This window comes from Capronia epimyces (assembly GCF_000585565.1).
Source record: "Capronia epimyces CBS 606.96 chromosome Unknown aczIQ-supercont1.1, whole genome shotgun sequence".
Taxonomy (NCBI): domain Eukaryota; kingdom Fungi; phylum Ascomycota; class Eurotiomycetes; order Chaetothyriales; family Herpotrichiellaceae; genus Capronia; species Capronia epimyces.
The window spans coordinates 2,005,320-2,028,127 of NW_006912904.1; the positions used below are offsets into that span (position 1 = coordinate 2,005,320).

The 22,808-nt window shown below is 53.2% G+C and overlaps 10 protein-coding genes across 10 annotated transcripts; 6 read left to right on the forward strand and 4 right to left on the reverse strand.

Annotated features, from left to right (window-relative positions):
- Positions 1-1,675: 1,675 nt before the first annotated feature.
- A1O3_00749 (uncharacterized protein) lies at positions 1,676-2,284 on the reverse strand (the record flags this gene model as incomplete). Its single annotated transcript, XM_007730899.1, has 1 exon — positions 1,676-2,284. One exon carries the CDS (start codon positions 2,282-2,284, stop codon positions 1,676-1,678), a length of 609 nt encoding a protein of 202 aa, XP_007729089.1.
- A 1,237-nt stretch (positions 2,285-3,521) lies between these two features.
- A1O3_00750 (uncharacterized protein) lies at positions 3,522-4,567 on the reverse strand (the record flags this gene model as incomplete). The annotated part of the gene is made up of 2 exons (XM_007730900.1): positions 3,522-4,037; positions 4,130-4,567. 2 exons carry the CDS (start codon positions 4,565-4,567, stop codon positions 3,522-3,524), a joined length of 954 nt encoding a protein of 317 aa, XP_007729090.1.
- A 1,363-nt stretch (positions 4,568-5,930) lies between these two features.
- Positions 5,931-7,222, forward strand: A1O3_00751 (uncharacterized protein; the record flags this gene model as incomplete). Its single annotated transcript, XM_007730901.1, has 2 exons — positions 5,931-6,453; positions 6,504-7,222. 2 exons carry the CDS (start codon positions 5,931-5,933, stop codon positions 7,220-7,222), a joined length of 1,242 nt encoding a protein of 413 aa, XP_007729091.1.
- Positions 7,223-9,051: 1,829 nt separating this feature from the next.
- On the forward strand, positions 9,052-10,451 carry A1O3_00752 (uncharacterized protein; the record flags this gene model as incomplete). The annotated part of the gene is made up of 3 exons (XM_007730902.1): positions 9,052-9,095; positions 9,159-9,538; positions 9,586-10,451. 3 exons carry the CDS (start codon positions 9,052-9,054, stop codon positions 10,449-10,451), a joined length of 1,290 nt encoding a protein of 429 aa, XP_007729092.1.
- Positions 10,452-11,196: 745 nt separating this feature from the next.
- On the forward strand, positions 11,197-12,765 carry A1O3_00753 (uncharacterized protein; the record flags this gene model as incomplete). The annotated part of the gene is made up of 3 exons (XM_007730903.1): positions 11,197-11,796; positions 11,851-12,181; positions 12,245-12,765. The coding sequence occupies 3 exons, from the start codon at positions 11,197-11,199 to the stop codon at positions 12,763-12,765; spliced, it is 1,452 nt and encodes a 483-aa protein (XP_007729093.1).
- Positions 12,766-13,189: 424 nt separating this feature from the next.
- A1O3_00754 (uncharacterized protein) lies at positions 13,190-14,740 on the reverse strand (the record flags this gene model as incomplete). Its single annotated transcript, XM_007730904.1, has 2 exons — positions 13,190-14,325; positions 14,386-14,740. The coding sequence occupies 2 exons, from the start codon at positions 14,738-14,740 to the stop codon at positions 13,190-13,192; spliced, it is 1,491 nt and encodes a 496-aa protein (XP_007729094.1).
- Positions 14,741-16,944: 2,204 nt separating this feature from the next.
- On the reverse strand, positions 16,945-17,972 carry A1O3_00755 (enoyl-CoA hydratase; the record flags this gene model as incomplete). The annotated part of the gene is made up of 3 exons (XM_007730905.1): positions 16,945-17,537; positions 17,604-17,741; positions 17,825-17,972. The coding sequence occupies 3 exons, from the start codon at positions 17,970-17,972 to the stop codon at positions 16,945-16,947; spliced, it is 879 nt and encodes a 292-aa protein (XP_007729095.1).
- Positions 17,973-18,503: 531 nt separating this feature from the next.
- Positions 18,504-19,185, forward strand: A1O3_00756 (uncharacterized protein; the record flags this gene model as incomplete). Its single annotated transcript, XM_007730906.1, has 3 exons — positions 18,504-18,572; positions 18,630-19,044; positions 19,103-19,185. The coding sequence occupies 3 exons, from the start codon at positions 18,504-18,506 to the stop codon at positions 19,183-19,185; spliced, it is 567 nt and encodes a 188-aa protein (XP_007729096.1).
- Positions 19,186-19,854: 669 nt separating this feature from the next.
- On the forward strand, positions 19,855-20,918 carry A1O3_00757 (uncharacterized protein; the record flags this gene model as incomplete). The annotated part of the gene is made up of 2 exons (XM_007730907.1): positions 19,855-20,181; positions 20,298-20,918. 2 exons carry the CDS (start codon positions 19,855-19,857, stop codon positions 20,916-20,918), a joined length of 948 nt encoding a protein of 315 aa, XP_007729097.1.
- Positions 20,919-21,053: 135 nt separating this feature from the next.
- A1O3_00758 (uncharacterized protein) lies at positions 21,054-21,659 on the forward strand (the record flags this gene model as incomplete). Its single annotated transcript, XM_007730908.1, has 1 exon — positions 21,054-21,659. The coding sequence occupies one exon, from the start codon at positions 21,054-21,056 to the stop codon at positions 21,657-21,659; it is 606 nt and encodes a 201-aa protein (XP_007729098.1).
- Positions 21,660-22,808: the final 1,149 nt, after the last annotated feature.

The window sequence follows — 22,808 nt, forward strand, 5'->3', positions numbered from 1 at the left end:
GCCAGGAAAAGCAGGAGTTGGTGGTTACTGACTTGCGTGTCGTAGGTCGGACCAGTCAGAGTCAGAAGAAAGACAAGGGTCTACGCGGAAGCCCCCCTGTGGTAGACGAGATGCGCCGAATGATCCCAGGTGTATGGATAAGGCGGCGGAGATTGAAAGAATGCGGGCGGGACTGGAGCCAGCAGCAACAGTCAACAAGGTTTATACTGAAGGACAAATTGAGAGGCGGTTAGCGAAGGAGTGTACGGATATGTATGGTATGATGGTCTGATGATACGATGGTATGTCGAAGAAGATGATGGTCACCAACAGGAGAATTTCAACTCTTCAGGTCCGGGAGCGTGTACTCCGTACGGATACTCGCTGTACGGATACTCCGTAACGGCGTACTATTGAGTAGGCCGAGTGGCAGACATACGTAATTATAGGCGACTGCAGGTTTGTTCGGGGCTTACGGGCCCTGGAGCGAAGGCTAAGGAGGCCTTAGTAGGGGCCCCCAAGCCCCTAAGCCCCTAAAGACACCCCTAGCCCCAGAGAGGACTGCTTAGCCGTGGAGCGTCTTGACGAGATTGGGTGCAGTCAGTGACAGGCGATAAATAGCCTACAGTATGGGGCAACAACAACCGAAGTCAAAAAGCGAGGGCTAACTTATAAGGCGATGGAGCAGGATCGCGGCCCTGAGGGCTAGTTCTTCAGACTGTTATCGTTTACTACCTGGTGCCTTAGGTATCTGTTACAGAGTACGAGCATGTGTACGGAGTAGGTACAACTGTAAGGTACGTACTACAATGGGAGGTGGAGCGTGGAGCGTGGAGAGAGAGCACAGAATACGTAGCTGGTGCTACGTTATTTCAGCCGTCATGGGCTCTAACAGGCACTACCGGAACACCCCATCCGAACAGCTCCAGGCGTCGGCCGAGGGATGAGGGGACAAAGTGGGCAGCCGACATAGCCATGCGCTGCGCAGGCGCAGACGTCTCATCAAGCACTTCACCGTCCGAAGATACAGGTCACATACGGATACATTGCATACAACGCCTCACCGTCATTGCAATCTGATCTTCTCCCTTGAATCTGATATATTCGAGGGTGCCACTGCTTCCAATACACCACTTGACCGCGTACCGCTCTCTGTCCCTCCGTGTTCCGCCCTTCCTTTCAGTTTGTCTTGAGACCGAGAAGCTGAGACTGAGCGAACTAGCATAGAACGTGCGTAGGACCTTGGACAAGGGAAAAAGCAAGACACAAGCTTGATTGCCTTGGGTGAGCTGGGACCTGTCGTCACGTACTTTCGTGTTCTTCCTCCAGACTCATTCCGCAAAGGTCAGCATGTCAAGCATTTGATACGCCCCGACCTATCAAACCTGCTGGCAGCCTTCTGCATGAGTGGCTATTTTAGACCTCCATCCATCAACGCCTTTGACGCCTTGCCCAGACCCCATGATCCCAGATCCCGAATCTCGTACCCAGTTCGCGGGACCGGCCGTCGATTCCCACGCCTAAATGCGACAATGACGGGATCGCCTTTAGAATAGATGTGGAAGTACCATCTACTGCCATATACAGTTCGCAGCCTCGTTTGGCTTTTGTATGGAGTGCACGGCATACAGACAAGCCGGACCCATAGTGGTCATTCATCACCGCTGTCCCTCAGCAATCTAACCTAGCTCCGAGCTCAGAGACTCAACCGATCTAGACTGCGTACCCTCCTCCCAGCCCCTCCGGTGACCAGGCCCAGCTTGTAGAACGTTTCTTCGCCAGCCGCATTCCGGCCACCAATGTACCATTTTTCCGGTCCTAGAGCGTCGATAAATCCCCCAGAAGAATTGGAGCTATCGCTTCCTCTCCGTTGCCGTCCTCTAGTCATCGGTGTTGATGTCCCCGGTGGCGACATGGACATGTTAGCGTTTGTGTGGGAGTGCGAATGAGGGCCGCCCGGTGAGCTCGTCCCCGGTGATCTCGAGAGGGGGGTTGCGTATCGATGGGAACTCGGATTTGAGGAAAAGGGTAGGGGTGCGCTGGTCGTACTGGGCTTCGTAGACGAGGTGAGGGAGGCGTGTGGCTGTGACGAAGTTGTGGATGTCTCCGCTGCTGATCTGGTCGTGATTGACCTGGTGCCTGACGAGGTCACCGTCGCATTGGTCGTGGAGACATGTGCGGACGCAACAAGTGACCCTGGCGAAACGGCATCGTATGTTACGCTTGATTTGGCCTGGAATGTAGGATTGGTCCGAGCCCGGAAGGCAGAGAAGAAGTTTGCGAAGAAGGGTCGGTTGGTCGGCATGATATCAGGATGGGAACTGGGCGTGCGAGGGTCTAAATGAAGACCTCTGGTGGCGTCGGAACAGAGCAGACAGTGACTTATACTGCTCAGGTAGACTGATGAAGTGGTAAATGCCGTCTATGATAGGCTTCGCCCGAGAACAGGACAAACCGCTGTCTTCCGCGCTCCTTCCAGCTTTTGCCTTATCCAGAATTTCTCTGCAGCAAGACCATGTATAGCTCTTTGGTTGCTCTTTCGCCCACAGTGATAAGCAATGGTGTTCACTGCCTTAAGCCCTAGTGGTGTCCCGAAGGGCTGTGACCAAATGTTGCTCAATAACGTCGTGCCAGTTAAGGTGATGTGATGGGTTTGGGGAGCAGGTCCGGATCAGCGCCGGGTCTCGTCGCGCACTGATAGGAATGGTGAGACGACTGGATTGTCTTGTGCCGCTGGACGGACAGGTTATATCGAAGACGTCAAATGTAGGCTGCAGCAGGAAGTGTTCACAGAGAGGCAGTTGCCACGTATCATTAATCTTGACTGTGGAGGAGGAGTGTGGTGTTTGCGAGGTGAAAGTCGTCACTCTTGCACTCTTGCATCGGGCGATGATGGGCAAAACCGGGTGTTCCGAAGCGACCACGAGCGGGAAGCGAGGGGTCGCTTCTAGCCTCTAGCCTGGGAATTATTACTGTACAGTGTACTGCCAGTGCGGGAATCCCGGTTGTATGGCTGGGTGGCTGAGGTGGCTAAAGCTTCCAGGTTGCCGAAGTGCCAGTGGCGGTGCAATGTTAGAGCAATCGCGCCTCGGATCCGAGTTGCGTACACTGTAATTACGAGTACAATTACAGTATGAGTGGGTGGCTGAAAATTACCACCGCGGAGAATCAACAGCTTTGAGAGTTGGTGGGCAAGAAAGCTACCTTACAGAGTACTCGATTTGCTGTTCTGTTCAAACCCCCGAGCCCATGCGCCCCAGGACATAGGACATGGGGTTGACTCTGCATAATAGTCACAAGTCGTCTCTTCGAACTTATACTAGAACAATCGCAGGAGATCCCACGCTGCTCCTCAGCGGACTATCCACCAGGAAGTTCTCATCCAGCCACCCCAAATCCGCATGAGAGCGAAGGCCCCCCCCACCAATTTGCCAAACCCACCCACCGTGCTCAGAGTATCCATCCGTGAGACGTACGTGAGAGCATGGCATGCGTTCAATCATCATCATCATCTCCCGTGAACTCGAGTACCTGTCGGCTAGTCAGAATGCCAGTTGACAGTGAACTGCGATGGCGGTTGTACTTACCAAATTGTTCCAATTCCCACCGCAGGAGGTAACGGAGCTTCGTCCCATGTTTTCAAAGCCAAGTCGGGCGTAGAATGGTATCAAGCGATCATGGGCAAGAAGGGCTATCCGATCCGCGATCTTGGAGTCTTTCATGCGCTGAATGTAACACTTCATCAGGACGTTACCTAGCCCCATCTTCTGAAACTCAGGAGCGACTGCAAGTGAATGAACGCAAATTGTCCCGCCAAAGTCCTGATGGCCAACAGGTTCGTCGCCGCCCTTTTCTGGCAGCGACGATCGACGCGTTCTCCAGTTCGGAGGGATCTCCATGGAAGCTTCAGTCACACTGGGTGATGGACTTCTGGTGGCGATGACATGTGCCATCAGTCTTCGTTGAGGAGGAGACGACAGTCTTTCCGCCTCTGCCTTGGTAGGCTGGGTGAACAAACCCAAACTCAATTCGGGGCACCGGGTGAGCCGGTATTGAAACTATAGAGCGAACGTCAATATCAAAGCTGACATATAAAGTCTAATAGAGCCTAAAGGCCATTGTTGCACAGATTGATGAAAGGGTACCGTACCTTCTCCCGACTTGCCCTCTCTTCGGGTGGAAACGCCTCATTTTCAAGGGCAGTGCACTGATCCACGTTGGATACCGACAAAACTTGATTTTCGGGATGTAGATGGTCCCATTTATGGGTCGAACCTCGTCGGCGAGCGCCCAGGCGGCCGGTAAGCATGCTCAACAAGGGGTGGTTGGCGATAGGGTCCCGATCGTCTTCTGAATCTTCTTCGGATTCCACAACATCATCAGCGTCGTCAGGATTATTGCCGTACCTATGCAGCTCTAGCTGGCGAGATGAATTAGTTTGAGCGTTCCGATTACTGTCTTGCATGTCGACGTCGGTGTCGGCGTGCTGAATATCAATGAAGCCATCTTCGTCTTGTGAGGATTGACCACTTTGGGGTCTGCCCTTGGCAGGGCTTTTGAGATCGGCAGGCTGATCTGATTGGCTCATACTGTCTGCTCCCGTCCGATGATTAATCGCTCACTGTCGCGAAGCGAGGTCTGCAGGGTTCTTTAAGAGGAGCAATAGGAGACCCGTTGGGGTCGCACAAGATTGGCGGTGTTGACGGATGTGAAATGTCGTTTCTTGCTCGATGCGGGCTAGACGAACAGTTTGGACAGGTCTGTCAAAGCGAAGAAAAGGAAAAAAAATTCCCCAGGCCAAATGAGGGTCCAGAATTTGCTGACTGCGTTGGGCTAGGGTCGGAGGAGGCAAGAACAGAGGAGAAACAACAACAGATGCAGTCCGGCTGGAAAAGAAAATCTGAGTTATGTCTTTAACTGACAACGTGAGGACGACAGATGCTCATTTACCGTAAACAATAAGGAATCGAGCGGTGGGCACATGAAAACCATGAGAGTCATGTCAAAGCCAGCCGGGAGCGCAGGCTTAGGTGGAAATGAGGAAAACGGCACACGACAGGCATGGGGGCTGCTGGCCCAGGTCTCCCCAGGTGGTATGTTATAGGCGGTAGGCATTTTTACGGAGGGCTAAGGACGCCTATCTCGGTGAGGCCGCTGCCTAAGACAGCCTAAGACAGCCTAAGACAGCCGAACGGCAGCCGCCCGGGTCCTGATCTGCAGGAACACTTCTGCTTCAGCCACTTCTAAACAATCAGGCGCTATTATTGGCTTTTCAGAAATCAGATACCTTACCTACTAGGTACCTAAGCTACAATGAAGGTGTTTTCTGCTTAAGAAGCATACTTTCCTTAATATACGACAGTTTCCCCAACGGGAGGGACAGCTTGTTCTACATGGTAACTCCATGTGTTTTCTCCAAAGTAGTCTTCTGTCACCCAGGGCCCATCTGTCAAGCCTTAGGGGTGGATGTCCGTGCAGGGACAGTTTATGCTTAACTGAAGTTAAGCGCCACTGCACCCTGAAACCAGTTAACGATGCACTCTAATGAAACCTTGGGCGGGGTGTTGTGCCAAAGGCGGCGAGGCTACTTGCTGTACCACGGACTTCCGGTAAAGCGCGTCATCAGAACTGCCTGGAAAAAGAACGTGTTTCTACCAACGTCCATTTCACCCATGATGAGAAATCATTCTTGGGCGACGCTGTGATTTTCCCATGAATTTACTGATCATATCCTTGTTCAACAATACCATTCTTGCACTTTGAAACCCAATACGCTCGTAAAGCAACACTTTGTTGGCCGTTGACCCCCACTCGCTCACAACAATGTATGTGCAGTCTGTGTCCTGATGATGCCCATGACCTGATCTTCTGCTAGGCGTATCTCAATATCAATTGTCGTCTCTGATATAGACCTCCAATCTGATTTCATTAGCCTCGACGTCGGCCCTGACATGACCCTCAACGACATCAAAGCCTTCGTCGAAGCTGAGATCAACGTTCCTCCGTCCGCACAACACTTCTTACAAGATGGGCGACCGGTCACAGATACCTCTAAAAGCTTAGCTCAACTGAATATTCAAGAAGGGGGTGTTTTAGCCATGGCCGTTCGAAGCGCAAGGTCTAGCAGACGTCCCGCTCAAGAACATACCGCTGGCCAATCCGCTCAGAGGTCACAGAGCGGTAGCGACCCGGAGCAAGCGAGACTGCGTATCTTGGGTGACCCCGTTGTTATGGCCGAGTGCCGAAGACAAGATCCTGAGCTGGCAGCTGCTTGTTCCGACCCTCAAAAATTCCAGGATTTGTGGAGGATAAGACAAAGACAATACGAGCAGGTCCAGCGGGAGAAGGAGGAACAAGTCGCCCTACTAGAAGCCGACCCTTTCAATGTCGAGGCACAGCAGAAGATCGAGGAGATCATCCGGCAACAACGGGTTGCGGAAAATTTGCAGAAGGCCATGGAGGAAAACCCAGAATGTCAGTCATCCCAACGGCAAACATTGGGCAGAATGCTGACTCGTCTCCAGCTTTTGGCAGAGTTACGATGCTTTACATCGATGTCACAGTCAACAATGTCCCTATAAAGGCGTTCGTGGACTCCGGCGCGCAAACAACTATCATGTCTCCATCCGCCGCCGAGCGGTGCGGAATCCTCCGATTAATCGATAAACGGTACGGCGGTATAGCCAGAGGGGTGGGCACTGCGACCATCCTTGGGCGGGTGCACTCGGCCGAAATCCAGATCGGGCAGTACAACTTAGCCAGCAGCTTCACAGTGATGGAAGGCAAGGATGTGGATCTACTGCTTGGTCTCGACATGCTCAAGCGGCATCAGATGTGCATTGACCTGAAAAAGAACTGCTTACGTGTCCATGATGACGAGATATCTTTCTTGCCCGAGAATGAGATACCTAAAATGATGGAGGATATCCTGGAAAAAGAGCCCAAGGTTGAAGGGCCGGACGGAAGCACGATTGGCACGACCACAGGCACCGTTGAGCCAGGAACTTCAGCATCATCAACAGGCGAGCAGTCCAAAGCAGGGCCAAGCAGCAACGTTGCACCAACCCAGCCCTCTTCGTCACAAGCAGCAGCAGCAGGACACGGTAATTTTGGCCCGTCGCAGCCGATCACCCCCGAATCAATCGCCAAAATCACAGAATTGGGATTCTCCCGGGAGGAAGCAATTGCAGCATTGAGACAGGTCGATGGCAATGTCGAGTTGGCCATCGGCCTGTTGATTTGATGCATGCTGCCAGCCTGGAGTTTGGTTGCATTTGGAGCATCTGCCTTACAGCCTACTGAAGATCAAGGATAGCTTTGCATGCCAGGTAATGGTTGATGTAGCATTTTCTCGGGGATCGAATAACAGAAGATAGAATTCTGATTTGACCATGATTGTCCCCGACGTGATGCCCGGACACTGGATTGCCTGGTGGATGCATTGTACTTTTGGCCTGTGCCTGTTGTGACGGTGGGCATCTGCTGTAAGGTACCCAAGATCGCGTGCGCATCGGCCGCCTTTATCGGGTTGAACCCTGAGTTCCCCACGGGCCTAAGGAAGAGGACACGCATGTGCATGTGGCAATAATAGGAGTGGATAGTGGTGGTGGTGGTAGTAATGGTAGTACTCTGTACTATGTAGTAGTCTGCTTAGGTGGTGTTTTTGAATGGACAGTGGCCAATGCTGGTGGCTGCAGTTTCACAACTCGTGCTGCCAAGGCCTGCAATCCGCATCTAGAATCCGCATCTGAACTCCGGAGCGCAGTTCACCTTCACGACAACGACCACGACCACGTCCGCTTGGAGCGCTGCTGAAAGACAACCCTATCGTACACTGTCATCGCCACAACACCCACCCGAGTTCATATTCGCGAGAGCTGCTGTACAGCTGAAACGGAATTGGCCCGAGGCTGAAGGACTCGGCATGGACCGACAAGGTGCGTTCGCATTTCTTTCTGCACTCTCTTGCATCAACCCCAGCACGGACAAGGCGATCGGATCGTTCCAATTCCAATACCTGGCGCGCGCGATTCATCCTCCGTGAAACAAATGATCAATTGGGGATCTGAAGAGGAGGTACATATCGTACTGGAAGCATTGGGGGTCTGAGATTAGAGGCATCTCAATGCGCAACTTGGTTCGCCACAATGCTGCACCCTGCGAACAGGATCACCCAGGAGCGAGGCGCAATCGCGACGAGTCGACTACAATATATGTTGCGAGTACCAAACAAACACACTGAGCCCTCACGATGCTCAATTACATGGACTTTCGACCATCTCAGACCGCGGCCAGCCCGGTCCGACGACCACGATGCGACACAGGTCATGCCTCTTCCGATATCTCTCGCCCGCTCGTAAGGTCTCGGAGCAGCGCCCCCATGCATCAGATGGGCTGGTTTCTCCCTGACCTTTGCTCGGTCTTTGCTCGGTCGCTGGAAATGGCAGGCTCCCCGTGCGAGATCTCGAGTTTGATTGCGCGACTGCAGCAACACATATGATATCAAACCCCAAGCTTTCTCGTTTCCTGGAATCATCAAATCTTCGGAATCTGCATCAATCTCACAGAAACCGTCCTCTCAAATCGCCGTTTCCTGGAACCACCACCCCAGTGGTACACAAAACAAGATTCTCCTACCATGGGTTTGCAACCATATGCCGAATGCTCCAAGCTTTGTCCACGGCTTTCCGCAGAGACTGACTCGAAAGTCTCGCTACACGCGTTGCGATGACCCTACGCCGGGATATTGGACCCTTATCGCCCAGTGTTTTTGACCCAAACGCTCTGCTATTCTCGTCGTTACGCAAATGATTATGGCAGTTGACTAACCCGCTTCAACAGGACAAACACGTCCACTTCCGGCAGTGAACAATACAAACCAACCCGCGCAATCTCGAACCCCTAGCAACGGAAGAATGCTCACAAACAAGCCTGGTATGACCGTGCAAAACTGCACTTGTGATCTTGACTGACCCGTTGGTAGGCTCGTGGGCGCAATCTGGTATTTCAGGAGCTTCAAATAGCTCTCATCCCGCCCGCGATTCCCTTGCACCGGAAAATTGGGCGCAAGCTATGAACTCCAGGACGAACGCCCAACTCGATCTGTCATCCTCCTCGTAAGCTGCATCTACTGTCTCAACTATCAGCAGACACCCTTTCCGCTAACGTTCTGACCATAGCTTCCCTAGTTTAAACAACGCTGGTCTACAGTCGCAGAATCACAGTGTCGGCTCTAGTGCTTGGCAGACCGGCCCCCCTCAAAGCGAGCAAGGCCAGAGACAGCAGCTCCAATCGTCACGTTCCCACGGGCAGACTCGACAACAACAGCAGCAGCAGCCACAGTCGGCGAGCACCAATCTCGACGGGATGTATCCTACAGACACGTATTCGCGAAATGCGCCGATGGAGTTTTCTTCTGAATCGTCGCAGCCGGTACGTCGATCAAATCAAATACCCGGCGGACCGCCTGGACTAGTGCAACGACCACCGAATCAGCAGAATGATGGAATTTCCCGCGACATAAGCAGAGTCACATCTCCTTCAGGACAAACTCATATCTGTAAGCTCGCCAAATATGTAGGCATTCGTCTTGCTGACATGTTCCAGCTCGGTCACCCATGCTGCAGAGTCTGAATGCCGTGATAGGGCAAGATAGATTCTTAGGGCAGGATGGGAGGATTCAGAACAAAGACTACTCACAAGACTCGCCGTCACAATCGGTAGCACTACAGTCCAGGGATCTTTTTCTGGACCGAGAGTCGGGTGCAAGACCAGAACAATCCATGGACGCCATCTTTGCCGGCATGACAGAACGAGAAAAGTTTGGGATGAAGGGATACATCGCCGAGCAGGAGAATGCCAGCCCAGCCGCGAGGAGTATCATGAAGGGAGTAGATCTGTCGACACTGGGCATCAACATGAGCTCTCAGGAACCCCTCCTGGTCACGTATGCCGGGCCTTGGGCCGAACCAAACGCTCAGCCTTTGCGACCGCTGGACTCTGAATACACCATACCGGACTGTTACACGGTCAAAAAGATTTCCCCCCTGGCAAGCCGAATCAACGGATTCATGGACGAAACCCTCTTCTTCATATTTTATACAATGCCTCGGGACTACACACAGATGCTGGTAGCTCAGGAATTGGTGGCGAGGAAATGGCGGTACCACATGAGAGAGAAACAATGGCTTACACGGGACGACGCATCGCCTAGCCCGGTCCTGTTAGACGACAAAGTCAGCGAACAAGGATACTACATCTGGTGGGACACCAAGCTATGGAAGAAGGTCCGACGGATCTACACGTTGAGATACGAGGATCTGGAAGAACAACCAAGTATGGGCAACCGGACCATGCATGCGGGCGCAATGGGAACAATGACCGGAGGCGTTGTGAACGGGGGAATGGGAGTTGGTAATTTCAACGCCGTGCCCAGTCTTGAACGGATGGCGGCCAGTGGCAGGGGGTTCTGATCGCGATGACAGACTCTCTGGGCTGCTTTGATGCTTTGCAGATGGCCAGCTATCAAAGGCGGTGCCCAACTATCTGCGACTGCTATGGACCATGGTGCTATTGAATACAACAACAGGATGCTCGCACCTCATGACGGTCTCTGTCTGTGTCCCTATTTGACACTTTGCCTGCAGTCGGTAGGGCGTGAGTTGTCGGTGCCGGTATTGTTACCGAGTAATATCAAACAGTGGGTGGTAATTCCATAGCCGTGGTGGAAATCATCAAGGAGGCTGAGACGGATGGCTGATGTCACGTGCACCGGAAAACCTGCCCCGCAACCAGCAACCAGCGCCCAGTGTTCATGCTTGGAAATGATTCTGTGACTGTGATTCTGTCTCTGTGATTCATCCTCGACAGACTATGCCATGTACTATCAGTCGTGAACAATACGCTGAAGGTCGGATCGGTGACAACTGCCAGCCTCTCCTTCCAGGCGTAACCTCGTTGGACACGTCTAGACCTCTCGCCGCAGTCTTCAGGTGACGGCAAATCTCGACGGACTGGTGAGGAATCCACTGTTGACGGCGCTGGTAACTTTGCCACGTCTTCTTGTCGTAAAGACGACGAGAACGAGGACGAGGACAACGACAACGACAAGCGCAGGCAGGAGGTTGATTCACCGCTTTGGCTGAGAATCCTACAGTGCCAAGTTCAGACTACTTTCATTGAAACCGTACTTCCTTGTACTCTCTAGTCCCGCCCATCATGCCTTTGTCTTCTTGGTTTCCTACGTTCAAGGCTCCGCGGGAGGGCGACCATGATGATGCAGACGAGGTGGTTCACCCACCAGAGATTCCTGCCCCAGGTGACCCTCCAGACATTGAAACAATTGCGGACAGGGTGGAGGCTCTTCAGCGTGAACTGGAATACGCATGTCATCTTTTTGAGCAAGCGAATCTTCAAATTGAAAAAGACCGCGTCGAAATCCACGAACTTAAGGGGTCTGTGGTGACGTTGAGGGAGACAAACGAGGAGCTACAGTCCCAGCTGGCGAGGGAAAAGGACAAGATCGTGAAACATCGTGCACAGAGCCAGCAGGAGCAAGTTACAATCAAAAAGCAGAAAGCGCTCACGACCAAGCTGCAAGCAAGACTCGACAAGGAAACAGGCTCTTTGGAGACCATGACCAGACACGCGCGTTCTCTTGAGCGGCGGATGGTCGACATGCAGCTTGACCTCGAATATTTCCAGTGCACTTCGAACGCACAACAGCAACCCATCAATCCTCTCGAGGCCCAGAGTCAAGACGCTCCTCTTCCAGCCCAGCCTTTTGTTGTGGTTCTGGTGGACGGTGATGCTTACAAGGTGAGTACACCATGAATTTGAGGGGCGTTCCTTTTCTAAGTCTGTCATCAACAGTGGAACCCGGACCTCTTCTTGAACTCCAATCATCTCGCCGGGCACTCTGAATCAGATCGAAGCGAGCCTGGCGGTCTGGCGGCGACAAGGATCCGAAATGAAGTCATCAAATATATAACGAAGCAGGATGGAACCATTCCGATCACCTCGAAAGTCATCACTCGCGTCTTCTGCAACTTTGGGTATGAGGGACAGCTCCTTGGCCGCAAGCGAGCGAGGTCTAAGCAGGTCGCCTTGAAGGACTTTGCCGTCCAATTCACCGAGAAGATGCCACTCTTTGATTACTTTGACGCGGGCAGGGGCAAGGAGAGAGCCGACGACAAGATCAGAGGTATGGCGATTGAAAGATGGCGACGCTTGACTGGCCGGACTGGCTAACATGTTGGACCACCAGAAAACTTCCACCTCTATCTGTCTACCCCAAATTGCCATGCCGTCTTTGTCGCCGCTTGCCTCGACAACGGCTTCGCTCGAATGCTGGAACAATATTCTAACCATGCAGTTGCTTACCGGAAGATTATCCTGGTGACGCCTGGGTACATGGGCCTTGAAATTCAAAGGTTGGGATTCAAACAAGTCATGTGGTCCAGCGTGTTTGCTACCATGACCATGTCCAAAAACATGGCCATCAAATACGAGAAGGGGCTTCAAAGGCAGCGGAGCCTAAGCGTCTTAACAACTGGCACCAAGCGGGCTGCCAACAAAGGCAAAGGAGCCAAGGGACGTGCCAGCGGAGGAGCCGACTTCGACGTGGTGAGGTTCTTGCTTGATCGAGTGCCGGTGTGGGATGTGAACGAGGCCATGGCCAGATATACCAATGGGGTTGGATTGAGGATGCCTCCCACATATGGAGGGGATGAGGCTACCTTCAGCGCTGGGATGGAACATACCAGGCTTGAAGAGGGAGTGGATTGAGAAGAGTATTGGTACCTACAGCTTCAACTGCTCGCAGTAGCCAGAGTTGGCCTAAAAGCAGATTGACTCTCATGATGAGAAAATGAGGTTTGAGGCCACGGCATCAGGAGGTGAACAGTGACAGATGCGGCAGCTTCCGGCTCAATCACCGAAGCACTCACTGATCAGAACATGTCAACATGGCCTTCCCGCCCTGTCGGAACTACGAAATGAATGGCGAATGCGACCTGCCAGAGACCACACCACCGTTTTGTGGAATACAGTACATGCATTGTGTGTGGGAAAGACACCGACGACATGGTGGTGATGGACGAGGTACGAGTACTGTAGACTGCACCTAGTGCGGTTTATGGCATACCATAGTATATCAGTCACACAAGTATAGTCTACGTTTATGTAATTAAAGGTCAACATCGCACGTCGTTCACAACGAGATAAACACGCTCTTCAGCTCGGTCCAGTAGTCGGTGGCGTACTTGCTCAACTCGCGTCCATCACCGCTCTGCTTCCAGCCACCGAAGGGCAGGTCAATGGCCATGGTGGGACTGGTGCAATTGACGCCGACGGAGCCGGCCTCCAGAGCCTTGGCGACGCGCAAGGCGCGCGAGACGTCCTTGGTGAAGACGCTGGCGTACAGGCCGTACTCGGTGTCGTTGGCGCGCTTCAGCACCTCGGCTTCGTCGGAGAAGGTGTTGACGCAGACGACGGGGCCGAAGATCTCCTCCCTCATCACCTTGGAGTCCTCGGGTGCGTTGGCAATGATGGTCGGCTCGATGTAGTAACCCGTGCTTCCTTCGCGGTTGCCGCCGACGGGGATGTCTAACTTGTTCTCTTTGGCGTAGTTGAGGTACGACATGATCCGGTCGAACTGGAGCTTGTCGACCTGGGGGCCTCGCTTGGTCCCTGCAGCCAGAGGGTCGCCCGACACGCCCATCTGCACCATGGCCGTCTTCATGGCCTCCAAGAAGCGGTCGGAGATCGCGCTGTGCACGTACACCCTCGAGCTGGCAATGCACGCCTGACCCGAGTTGGCCAGGATCGAGAATGCCGCGGCCGGAACGGCCTTTGCAAGATCGGCATCCTCGAACACGATGAGAGGACTCTTTCCTCCCAGCTCCAGAGTCACGTTTTTCAAGTTGGATTCGGCCGCCGCCTTTTTGACCGCTCGCCCCGCGATGACGGACCCGGTGAAGGAGACCTTTCGAATGTCCATGTGTTTCGCAATGGCTTCACCGCAGGGCCGGCCATAGCCACTGACGATGTTCAATACCCCCTTTGGTAGACCGATCTCTTGGGCGAGTCGACCAACGACGAGGCTCGAGAGCGGTGATTTCTCCGACGACTTGAGCACGAGAGTGTTGCCGGTGGCAAGCGCAGGGCCGATCTTGTTGATGAGCATGAGAAGAGGCCCGTTCCAGGGGATGATGGCGCCGCAGACCCCGAATGGTTGCCGGAACGTGAGATTGACCATGTTGGCCGAGTTCAATGACGAGTCTCCGGCAACGTCCAGGGCCTTGTTTGCGAAATATCTTAGGAATTGTACACCGAAAGCGTTCAAGACTGCACCATGTTAGTGAAGGCGTCCTCAATCTTGACCTTCTTCTTGGGGTTGTGTCTCACAGTCGCCGACGTATGGTTTGCCCATGCTGATGGCCTCGAGGTATCCAATCTCATCAAGGTTGTTTTCGATGGCGTCGGCCAACTTGTTCAAGTATCCGCCTCGCTCAGCAGCAGAGAGCGCAGACCAGGCCGGGAACGCCTCTTGGGCAGCCTTGACGGCGACGTCGACATCCTCGGCGCCAGCCTCGTACACGGAAGCGGCGAACTTCTCCGTGGCTGGGTTGACGATGTCGAATCTTTTGCCCGAAATCGAAGGAACGAACTCTCCGTTGATGAAGAGGCGGTCCTCGATGTGCTTGGGCTTGTATCCCTCGCTTGAAGCATTGTCGGCTGTGACCGTGGCTGTTGGCGCCATCGTTGAGAGTATCAGTAATCGGGAGTTCCTCTTGATCAATAAAGACGACTATTGCTGTAACGTATCCATTTCGAAGGAACCCAGGGAAGGCAGGCCGCTTTATATAAGGGCAGCAGGGCCGATCTCACGGCATCTCCCCCATACATCCTTGGCCTCCATTTAGTAATCGTTCCATTATGGTTTCTCTCGAGACGCCTGACGCAGGATGAATGACGCGGGTATGCTCTTAGTAGTAAAAGTGAGAAGATCCACCAAGCTGGAGAGGGTTAAAACTTACGCCGAGAGCATCCTGGGGACTCGGGACTGGTCGCCCCTCGCAAATTGGAGATAATGCTCTTCTTGGGAGTAAGCTGATCGTCCCAGCAGGTGGTACGCCTAACGAGCATTTGACGACGATGCCGGGTGGCGCAAGGAGGCTTTGAATCATCTAACAAACTTGCCATGCTGGTCCTGGTGAACCTACCACTCTTGATGGGCCCAGAGCATCCGTTCTAGTGATGAACTGTCAGCAACTAGACGACTGCGGTTGTAAGTGAAGTTTCGCTGACACATCTCCATGGCATACCCTCCCTTATCTCCACATGCGGCCGCCTGGTACCTGAAGCTGGCAGCTGGGTGGGCTAGGATTGGCCACGTTTGAACGTACCCTGTCCACACACCACACGAATACAACGTGAACCATGAGGTCTATCCTAACCCCTCCTCTCTCTCGACTCGTTACTGGTAGAAGATATCCGTACAGAATTGAGAGTGACTTGGAGCCTGTAAGATGCTGCTCGTTGGCGAGATATGTATCCACCTTAGCTAGGTAGGCAGGGGGCATGCTGGCGGCTTTTGCTCTCGATCCTCTCCGTAACGCCGCTTCGTCCGTATTGCGGCGCAACCTCCATCGACTTCCCAACTCCGTTGCAAATGCCTGTGTACGGGCGTTCCATAAATCGGCCGATCGGGCCAAATATGGGCCCCTTGTGCAGTCATCCTCCAGAAGACCCGGGCTGAATGGGGCGCCTGAAATCTGAATTGTAGGATGGTGAGCCGAGCACAGCTTCAGCTCAGCAGGCTCGTCCTCCATCGTTATGTCCCTCGCGATAGTGGCTATACCTTGGTAGCATTGGCACCGACCGGCACGAATCGAGCAAACCGACAATGTCACGAGGTGATGGGAAGGAGCGTGGCGGCAGTCTGTGCAAGTGGCCCATGGAAAAAGCGACCCCAGAGTACGGAGTATCTAGCCATGCAGGATGCTAATGAACGAGCCTGTAGGAACCCATGGCGTCACCCTGGTTTGTGAGTTATGCTCGGTGTTCGTCTCATCTGCAAGTCCCAATTCTTCCGTGACTGAGTGTAGCAGTAGAGATAAGGGCCAGGCCACCGCAGATCCCTTTTCATTCCTCACATCAGCATGCGCCGTCCTGTGAACGCTGGTGGGGACTTAGAACGACCCGTACAACGAATCGTGCGAGGCAAGATAGGCTCATGTAAGGTTCGGAAACGTCGGTAGGAGGTCAATTTGGTGGAAAGGCGAGGAGAGAGGCACAGCGTGGGTGCGGCAGAATCACCCACGTTCTGCCCACCAAGATTTCACACACACGAGCCGTAAAGTCTTGCAAGACAACACTGAATCGAACCGCAGCCGACTGAATTAGCAAAAAATCTCACGCATTGGAGTTAACCTTGCCTCATAGTCGGTAAGAACCGTTAGTGTCGTAGGTTGGGTTTTGTAGTTATGGGTTTCTAGCCCCGCAAGCGGAACTATATCCATGCAATACAGAGCACAAGCTAAGACGTGAAGATGCTACCAACATACATCAGGTCAGAGCCTATATGTGCAGCTGCGATTGTTGAGGAGAAATCTGCGTCTTTGATCTATATTGTGCAGGCAGCCTCGTGGGTGAGGCAGTATGCTTCACTTCACTAGAGGCCGAAATGGGAAGACTGCTTCAACATAGCAGGAAATATTACACGACGGGTAGAAATCCCTACGCTGGATTTGGGCAGACATCGGAGCATGACTTGGATAGAATGTGTAAGCCCCATCGGCATCTTTCAACCAAGGCTATCAGCCCTCGAGATTTTGAATTAGACGGTGTGAACAAGCCTCCGTATTCGACCGATGTGGCTCAATATATCCTTATACTGTATACCACTCAAGCTCCTGACACAGGTGTTTTTGCTATTATGCCCATTGCGTATCTTGCAGGTGTTCACGAGTGAGACCATTCCGGCTTCTTCTTCTCAGCGAATGCCTTCATCCCGATCTTCTGGTCCTGGCTGCCAAAGAGCGCGTGGAAGATACGCCGCTCGTACTCGACACCCTCTCTGACACCCAGATCTTGACTCTTGTTGACAACCTCCTTGGCCGCCACGACAGCAATCTGCGAGTAGCTGGCAATCTTGGCCGCAGTCTCCAAGGCGCCCTCCAGAACCTCCTTGTTCCCGCCGTCAAATGCCCGCGCTGCCAGACCATGCTTCTCTGCCTCCTCTCCGCTGAAGTTGTTCCCCGTCAGAATCAGTTCCATGGCCTTGCTCTTGCCGATTGCCGCAGTAAGCCGTTGAGATCCTCCAGCGCCGGGAATGGTTCCAAGTTTGATCTCCGGCTGACCAAAGTTGGCTGTCTTGGTGCAGTACAGAATATCGCACATCATTGCCAGCTCGCACCCACCTCCCAGGGCATGGCCAGAAACTGCAGCTATGATAGGCTTTCGGATAGTAGTCAGGAAGGACCATGGTGCAATGAAGTTCTTTGCGTAGGCCTCGGAGAAGGTGAGAGGTGCCATCTCCTTGATGTCCGCACCAGCTGTTGGACGTGTGCCGTCAGTCTGTGATTGTTCTTTGACTCGATTGACCTGTCCTCAGAGCGTACCTGCAAATGCCTTGTCACTTCCCGTCAACACTATGGCACCTATCTCTTTGTCATCTTCGAGCTTCTTGAGTGCGTCATTCAGTTCCGTAAAGAGGGCACTGGAAAGTGCATTTAGGGCTCGCGGTCGGTTCAAGGTGACTGGCAGAGAAAGAGGAGGTTAGCACCCTGTTCATTGAGACAGATTCGCAGACAACTGAGAGCTCAAGGTCCGAAGCACGCACTCAGTCCGACACCCGGCTTAGGGGTTGACACCAGAATGTTTTCGTAACTGCTCGACGTGGATTGGAATCGGACCAGCCGAGGGAGAGTTCGGGGCGCGGAAGAGGTCAAAGCAATGACGGGACGCGAGAGAAATCTGAGTGAAGCCATGGTCGATACTGCATGCATAGACAAGAGCTGACAAGTAATCTTCACCACATCTAGTCGTTGAGGCTCAACATCACAATCAACACCCCGACGCACCAGCAGTCCTGGTCTGCAGTTCTGCAGTCTACGATCTGCGCCGTGAACAACCGTCATCCTCGGTTACGATTCCGCGGATCATGGCCAAGACCGATGATTCGCCTTTGGCCCGCCGGGGCGGATTAACTTACCTCCGGGAAATGGTGGCTGCCTCCCCTGAAGAGCTGAGCTGCTTTTGGGGCGCAGGCCGCCGCCGCGTTGTGGTTCATGAGAGAAAATTAAGACGTGGCTTCAACGAACTGCGGTGCCTCAACAGCTTGAACTTGCAGACTTTCACTCTATTTTTGTCGCTCCTTTACACCGGTTTCCTGGGGATATTTCGCGAGCGACACTGCTCTTTTCCGTGTGTCTTATCTCTGCTTGTCCACTCGCAGGCACACCAGCCAGCGCATGCGCAGACCCTACGTCTCCTCCTCGCTGCCTACACGCGTCGCCGCAATGGATGGACCGGAGCCCGACACGACGCCTTTTGACGCGATCACCACCCAGAGCAATAAGCTGATGAGGGTATGCGACTAATGCGACAGATTACGCGCATCTTTTGGCTAATTGATCCTTGCACAGCAATACCAAACCTACCTCGACAAATCAACCCCCTACACTACCTACCGTTGGACTGCGACCGGCGTAGTCCTCGTGCTCTTCTTTCTTCGGATCGTCTTCGCGCAAGGCTGGTACATCGTCGCATACTGCCTCGGCATCTACTTGCTGAACCTATTTCTGGCCTTTCTTCAACCGAAGTTCGATCCAAGCCTGTCACAAGATGAAGGTCTCGAGGACGGTGAAGGATCGGCTTTACCCACCAAGCAGGATGATGAATTCCGACCCTTTATCAGAAGGTTGCCGGAGTTCAAGTTCTGGCACTCAGCGACCCGAGCCGTGGCCATCAGCTTCGTCTGCAGTTGGTTCGAGATCTTTAACTTGCCGGTCTTCTGGCCTGTTTTGGTCATGTACTGGCTGATCCTGTTTTCCCTGACAAGTTAGTACTCTGGAAGAATCCTAGGATCGATCTGGGCCCAGCGCTGACACTACCGCAGTGAGACGACAAATTCAACACATGATCAAATACCGTTATGTTCCTTTCTCCATCGGAAAAGCCAAATACTCTCGCAAATCATAATACGCCATTGCGGTAATGGACGACGAGTGTCTCTTGTTGGGATGCAAACGAAGTCATGGATTCATCATGGTCTAGTGGCCCCTGAAATGCCAGCTCTGCGGGAAGGCAGCATAGGCCGCCCCTTTTTCGGGCGTGGCACTCGGATTGATGACAATAAAGTGCCTCGAGCATCAAATCGGACGCAGGCCTTCTCAGCGGCTACATCTGATTTCTTTGGGCAGCCGACTTGGCGACGAATAGATCCAATTCAATCCTGTTTCAGCCTGCATGCATGGTCAAATAAAATGATGCTATGGAAGATCATCCTGGGAGAGCAGCTATCTTGGCCCATAGCAGCAACTAGGAACAATGGCCATCCCCAAATGTGTGCCAGGACTGCTCCTACCTTCCGCACGCAAGGCCTGGTTCTCTCCTTCTGGACAACATGGTGGTGACTTCCTGTCATCAGGTGCTCCCTGCTCTCCCTCGACCCTTGAAATATCCTCTTCTCGCGTCTCTCTTCTCTCTCCGTCCTTCTCCTTTCTTCTTCTCACCACACTCATCACATTGGCACCAACATCTGTTATCTTCAACATTACTGAGCTATCACATCTTTGGCATCTTTCTTTGCTTTCTTACATCTTCAGCATAGTTTTTCCCATTCCTTGTGCAAGTCCCTCGTCTCCAATCATGTCACTCACTCCAATTAGTCTTGAGGTGCCGGCCAATACCCATGATACCGCTGAAAGGGCAAATGCCTCCCCGTCAGACTTCGACTTTATCGCCTACCTCCACTCGGTTGATGCAGCACACCGATACACATACAAGGAGATCTCTCGTCGGCCTTTTTCCATCACAGTCAGCGCGCGGAAGGAACTCCATCAGGCATCTGATCTCGGGCAAAATATCGCCCAGAATTTCGGGACCTTTCCCGGCCATCAGAATATGATGCTCACTTACTTCGCAAATCATCAGCTGTTGCCCGCAGATGAAGATAACAACGAGGCAACTCCTCTGGTAAGTGGCTCGACCCGAACCATGCTCTACCTCTTCTTGCTGCGGACACCAGTCTCCCGTGCCAATCAAGACAGACCGGTCACTCATGTCAGGGCGAATGCTAATGTACTCTATAGCAAGTCGAATACTCAGCACTGTCATTGTTTGCCCTGCCAGAATATCCACGACATTCACCACAGAACCTCTTGATTAGATTCCTCTCAATCTGCCCTCCACGAAGCCAGTCAACTTCTCGCATTGATGGTCTTTTGCATGACATTAAAAAAAAGAGCGGTGTGAGAATTCCAGAGCCACTATTATACGATGCCACGGCAGGCGTCCTGACTACATCCTACTTCAAGGACCTCTGCACTTTGTCCACGTTGTTCAGGTGCATCTGTTCCGGGGAGAAATCCGGGACTGTAGACGCTGAACTGGGGGCTGCAATTCGGGCACTCGTGGGCTGCGAGGTCGCATCCCAGCTGTTCTTCACATCTGTGGGCCATAGGGTCGGCGAATTTCTTGCCAGGGTACACAATCCCAAGACCGCCCAGCGACTCAAGCGGTCCATCCCAAACCTGTCCAACGCCACAGAAGGAAGATCGGAGCACGTAACAAGGAGGATCCAGGAAGCAATTACCCAGATGCAAGACCGTATCAAGGATTGGCCATCCCTGTTTGCGAACCCCACCGAGTTGAACGATATTTGTGAGGCACTAACGGCTGACTCGACGCGGCCAATTCTTCCAGATGAATAGTTCTTCAGTCACGGAAACTGCGATTTCGAGTCTGTCTTTGTCAGCATACAGCGTGAGCACGGAGCTGCCTCTGGTCCTCCCGGATTGCTCAACTGGGGTGACGCGGGATGCCATGGAAGAGGCATTGTCGACGATATGGCTCGGCTCATGGCCGACGTGGAGATGTTCAAGGCGGTCTTTGAGCACCACATCGCGTTGAAAGACGCTGGTGTAGCCATTGACGGTTTCCTGGATTTGGATTCGTTCGGCCTGGCTCTCAGCTACTTGAAGCGCGGTCTGACTCTGGGGTACAAAGATCAGAGCAAGTTGCACTCGACCTTTCACCTGAAACCCAACAGCCAAAGGACGCGGTGGCAGAAGTTGGCCAGGAAGGGTCCGGTGATGGAGACGTCGCTCACGTCACTGGAGCGATCCACATATCTCGCCCACGGTCTTCGTATCATCACGCTGGCATTGGAGAAGACCTGGCCGTGCATAGATCCGGAGTGCATGGAAAACGGACGACACACTGCTGCCAAAGCCGACTGCAAAGTGATCCAGCTGATGGTGAAGCGGGGGCTCTGGTTCCTACGGAGGGCACGGGTCAGTGAAGAGACGTTCTGCGGCGGCGAGCATAGGAGGATGATTCACAGGGGGGCAGATTGGCCTGGCCGAGGGCGACCATGGCTGCCGGAGCTGTTCACCAGATCGGACGGTGCATCTGCATCTCGCTGGGCGCATGCGGTAGGTGGGGGGATGTGATTGGGAAGTTTTCTGAGTCTGAGTCTGTCTCTTAGTCTCTTATAGGTAAGTAGGTAGGTAGTAGGTACTACCAGGTACCTTTTGTATGCGTTCGTTGAGAAATACAGTTGTCGTTGTCGTTGTCGTTGGCGTTGGCGTTGGCACGGCGCAGGAGCTGTCAATCCATCTGGGGCAATTTCCTCCGCGGAATTGGCTGCCTGTTTGGACGATGCGCCCTTCCCCTTCCCCCGCTTCTCCATACTTCCCTCCCTTCTGTTGCCTTAGGTACCGTTCCATCCTCGCAAAACGCGGGCTTGACTTCCTCTTCTCACTCCTTCTCATTCTCCTTATTCTTCTTGTGCTTCTCGTTCTTCCCGCTGTTGCCAGCCCTGCATATTGACGCCGTAAACCGGCCATGCGTGCGAGAAGCGGATGGTCAGTCTGAGAATACTCCCGTGAGTGACTTGACCACCCAGTACTGACAAATAGATCCGTCAGTCAGCGTTGTCGTGATCTCCATGTGAAGTGTAAGTCTCCTGAGTGGAAACCTCGCGGTTGCAGTCTTACCCCGTCGAGGCGTCAGGCTGCCGGGTCTCCAGAAATGCCAGAAATGCATCGAAGCTCAGCGAGAGTGCCTCCGCGACACAGCCCTGCATTTTCGCCCGGTGACGTCGGTTCGCCTCAAGACCATCGGTGGAAGAAGAGTCAAACACGACTTGAGACACACCTCTCTGCAGGTTTGGGTCGATGTTCCGTCGGAAGGTAGGTGGGCCAGGGCCAGGAAGCATGCGGCATGAGACAGATGTTGGTTGACCTCGAGGAAACATATAGTGCGCTTCGTGCCCTTGGACCACAAGGACGAGAGTCACGAGAGAATCGACCTTGATATGGAACAGGAGGACGAGGGGAACAAAGATGATAACGAACCGTTGCAGACTTTGAGACCTCTGATTCCGACCAGTGCCTCGAACACTCAGCTAGATCTCCCAGTTGAACCATATTCGACGTCGTCGTCTGATGCTCATGAGTCTCACCACCGCCCAATCCCTCGTTCCAACCAACAGCATCACAGCCCCGACTCTCTTTTCCCCACATCATCCCCTGCGTCTGTCAGCCTTTCGATAGCACAAGGTTCCGGCCGATTTCCGAACACTCGGCGCTCGCCTGTCC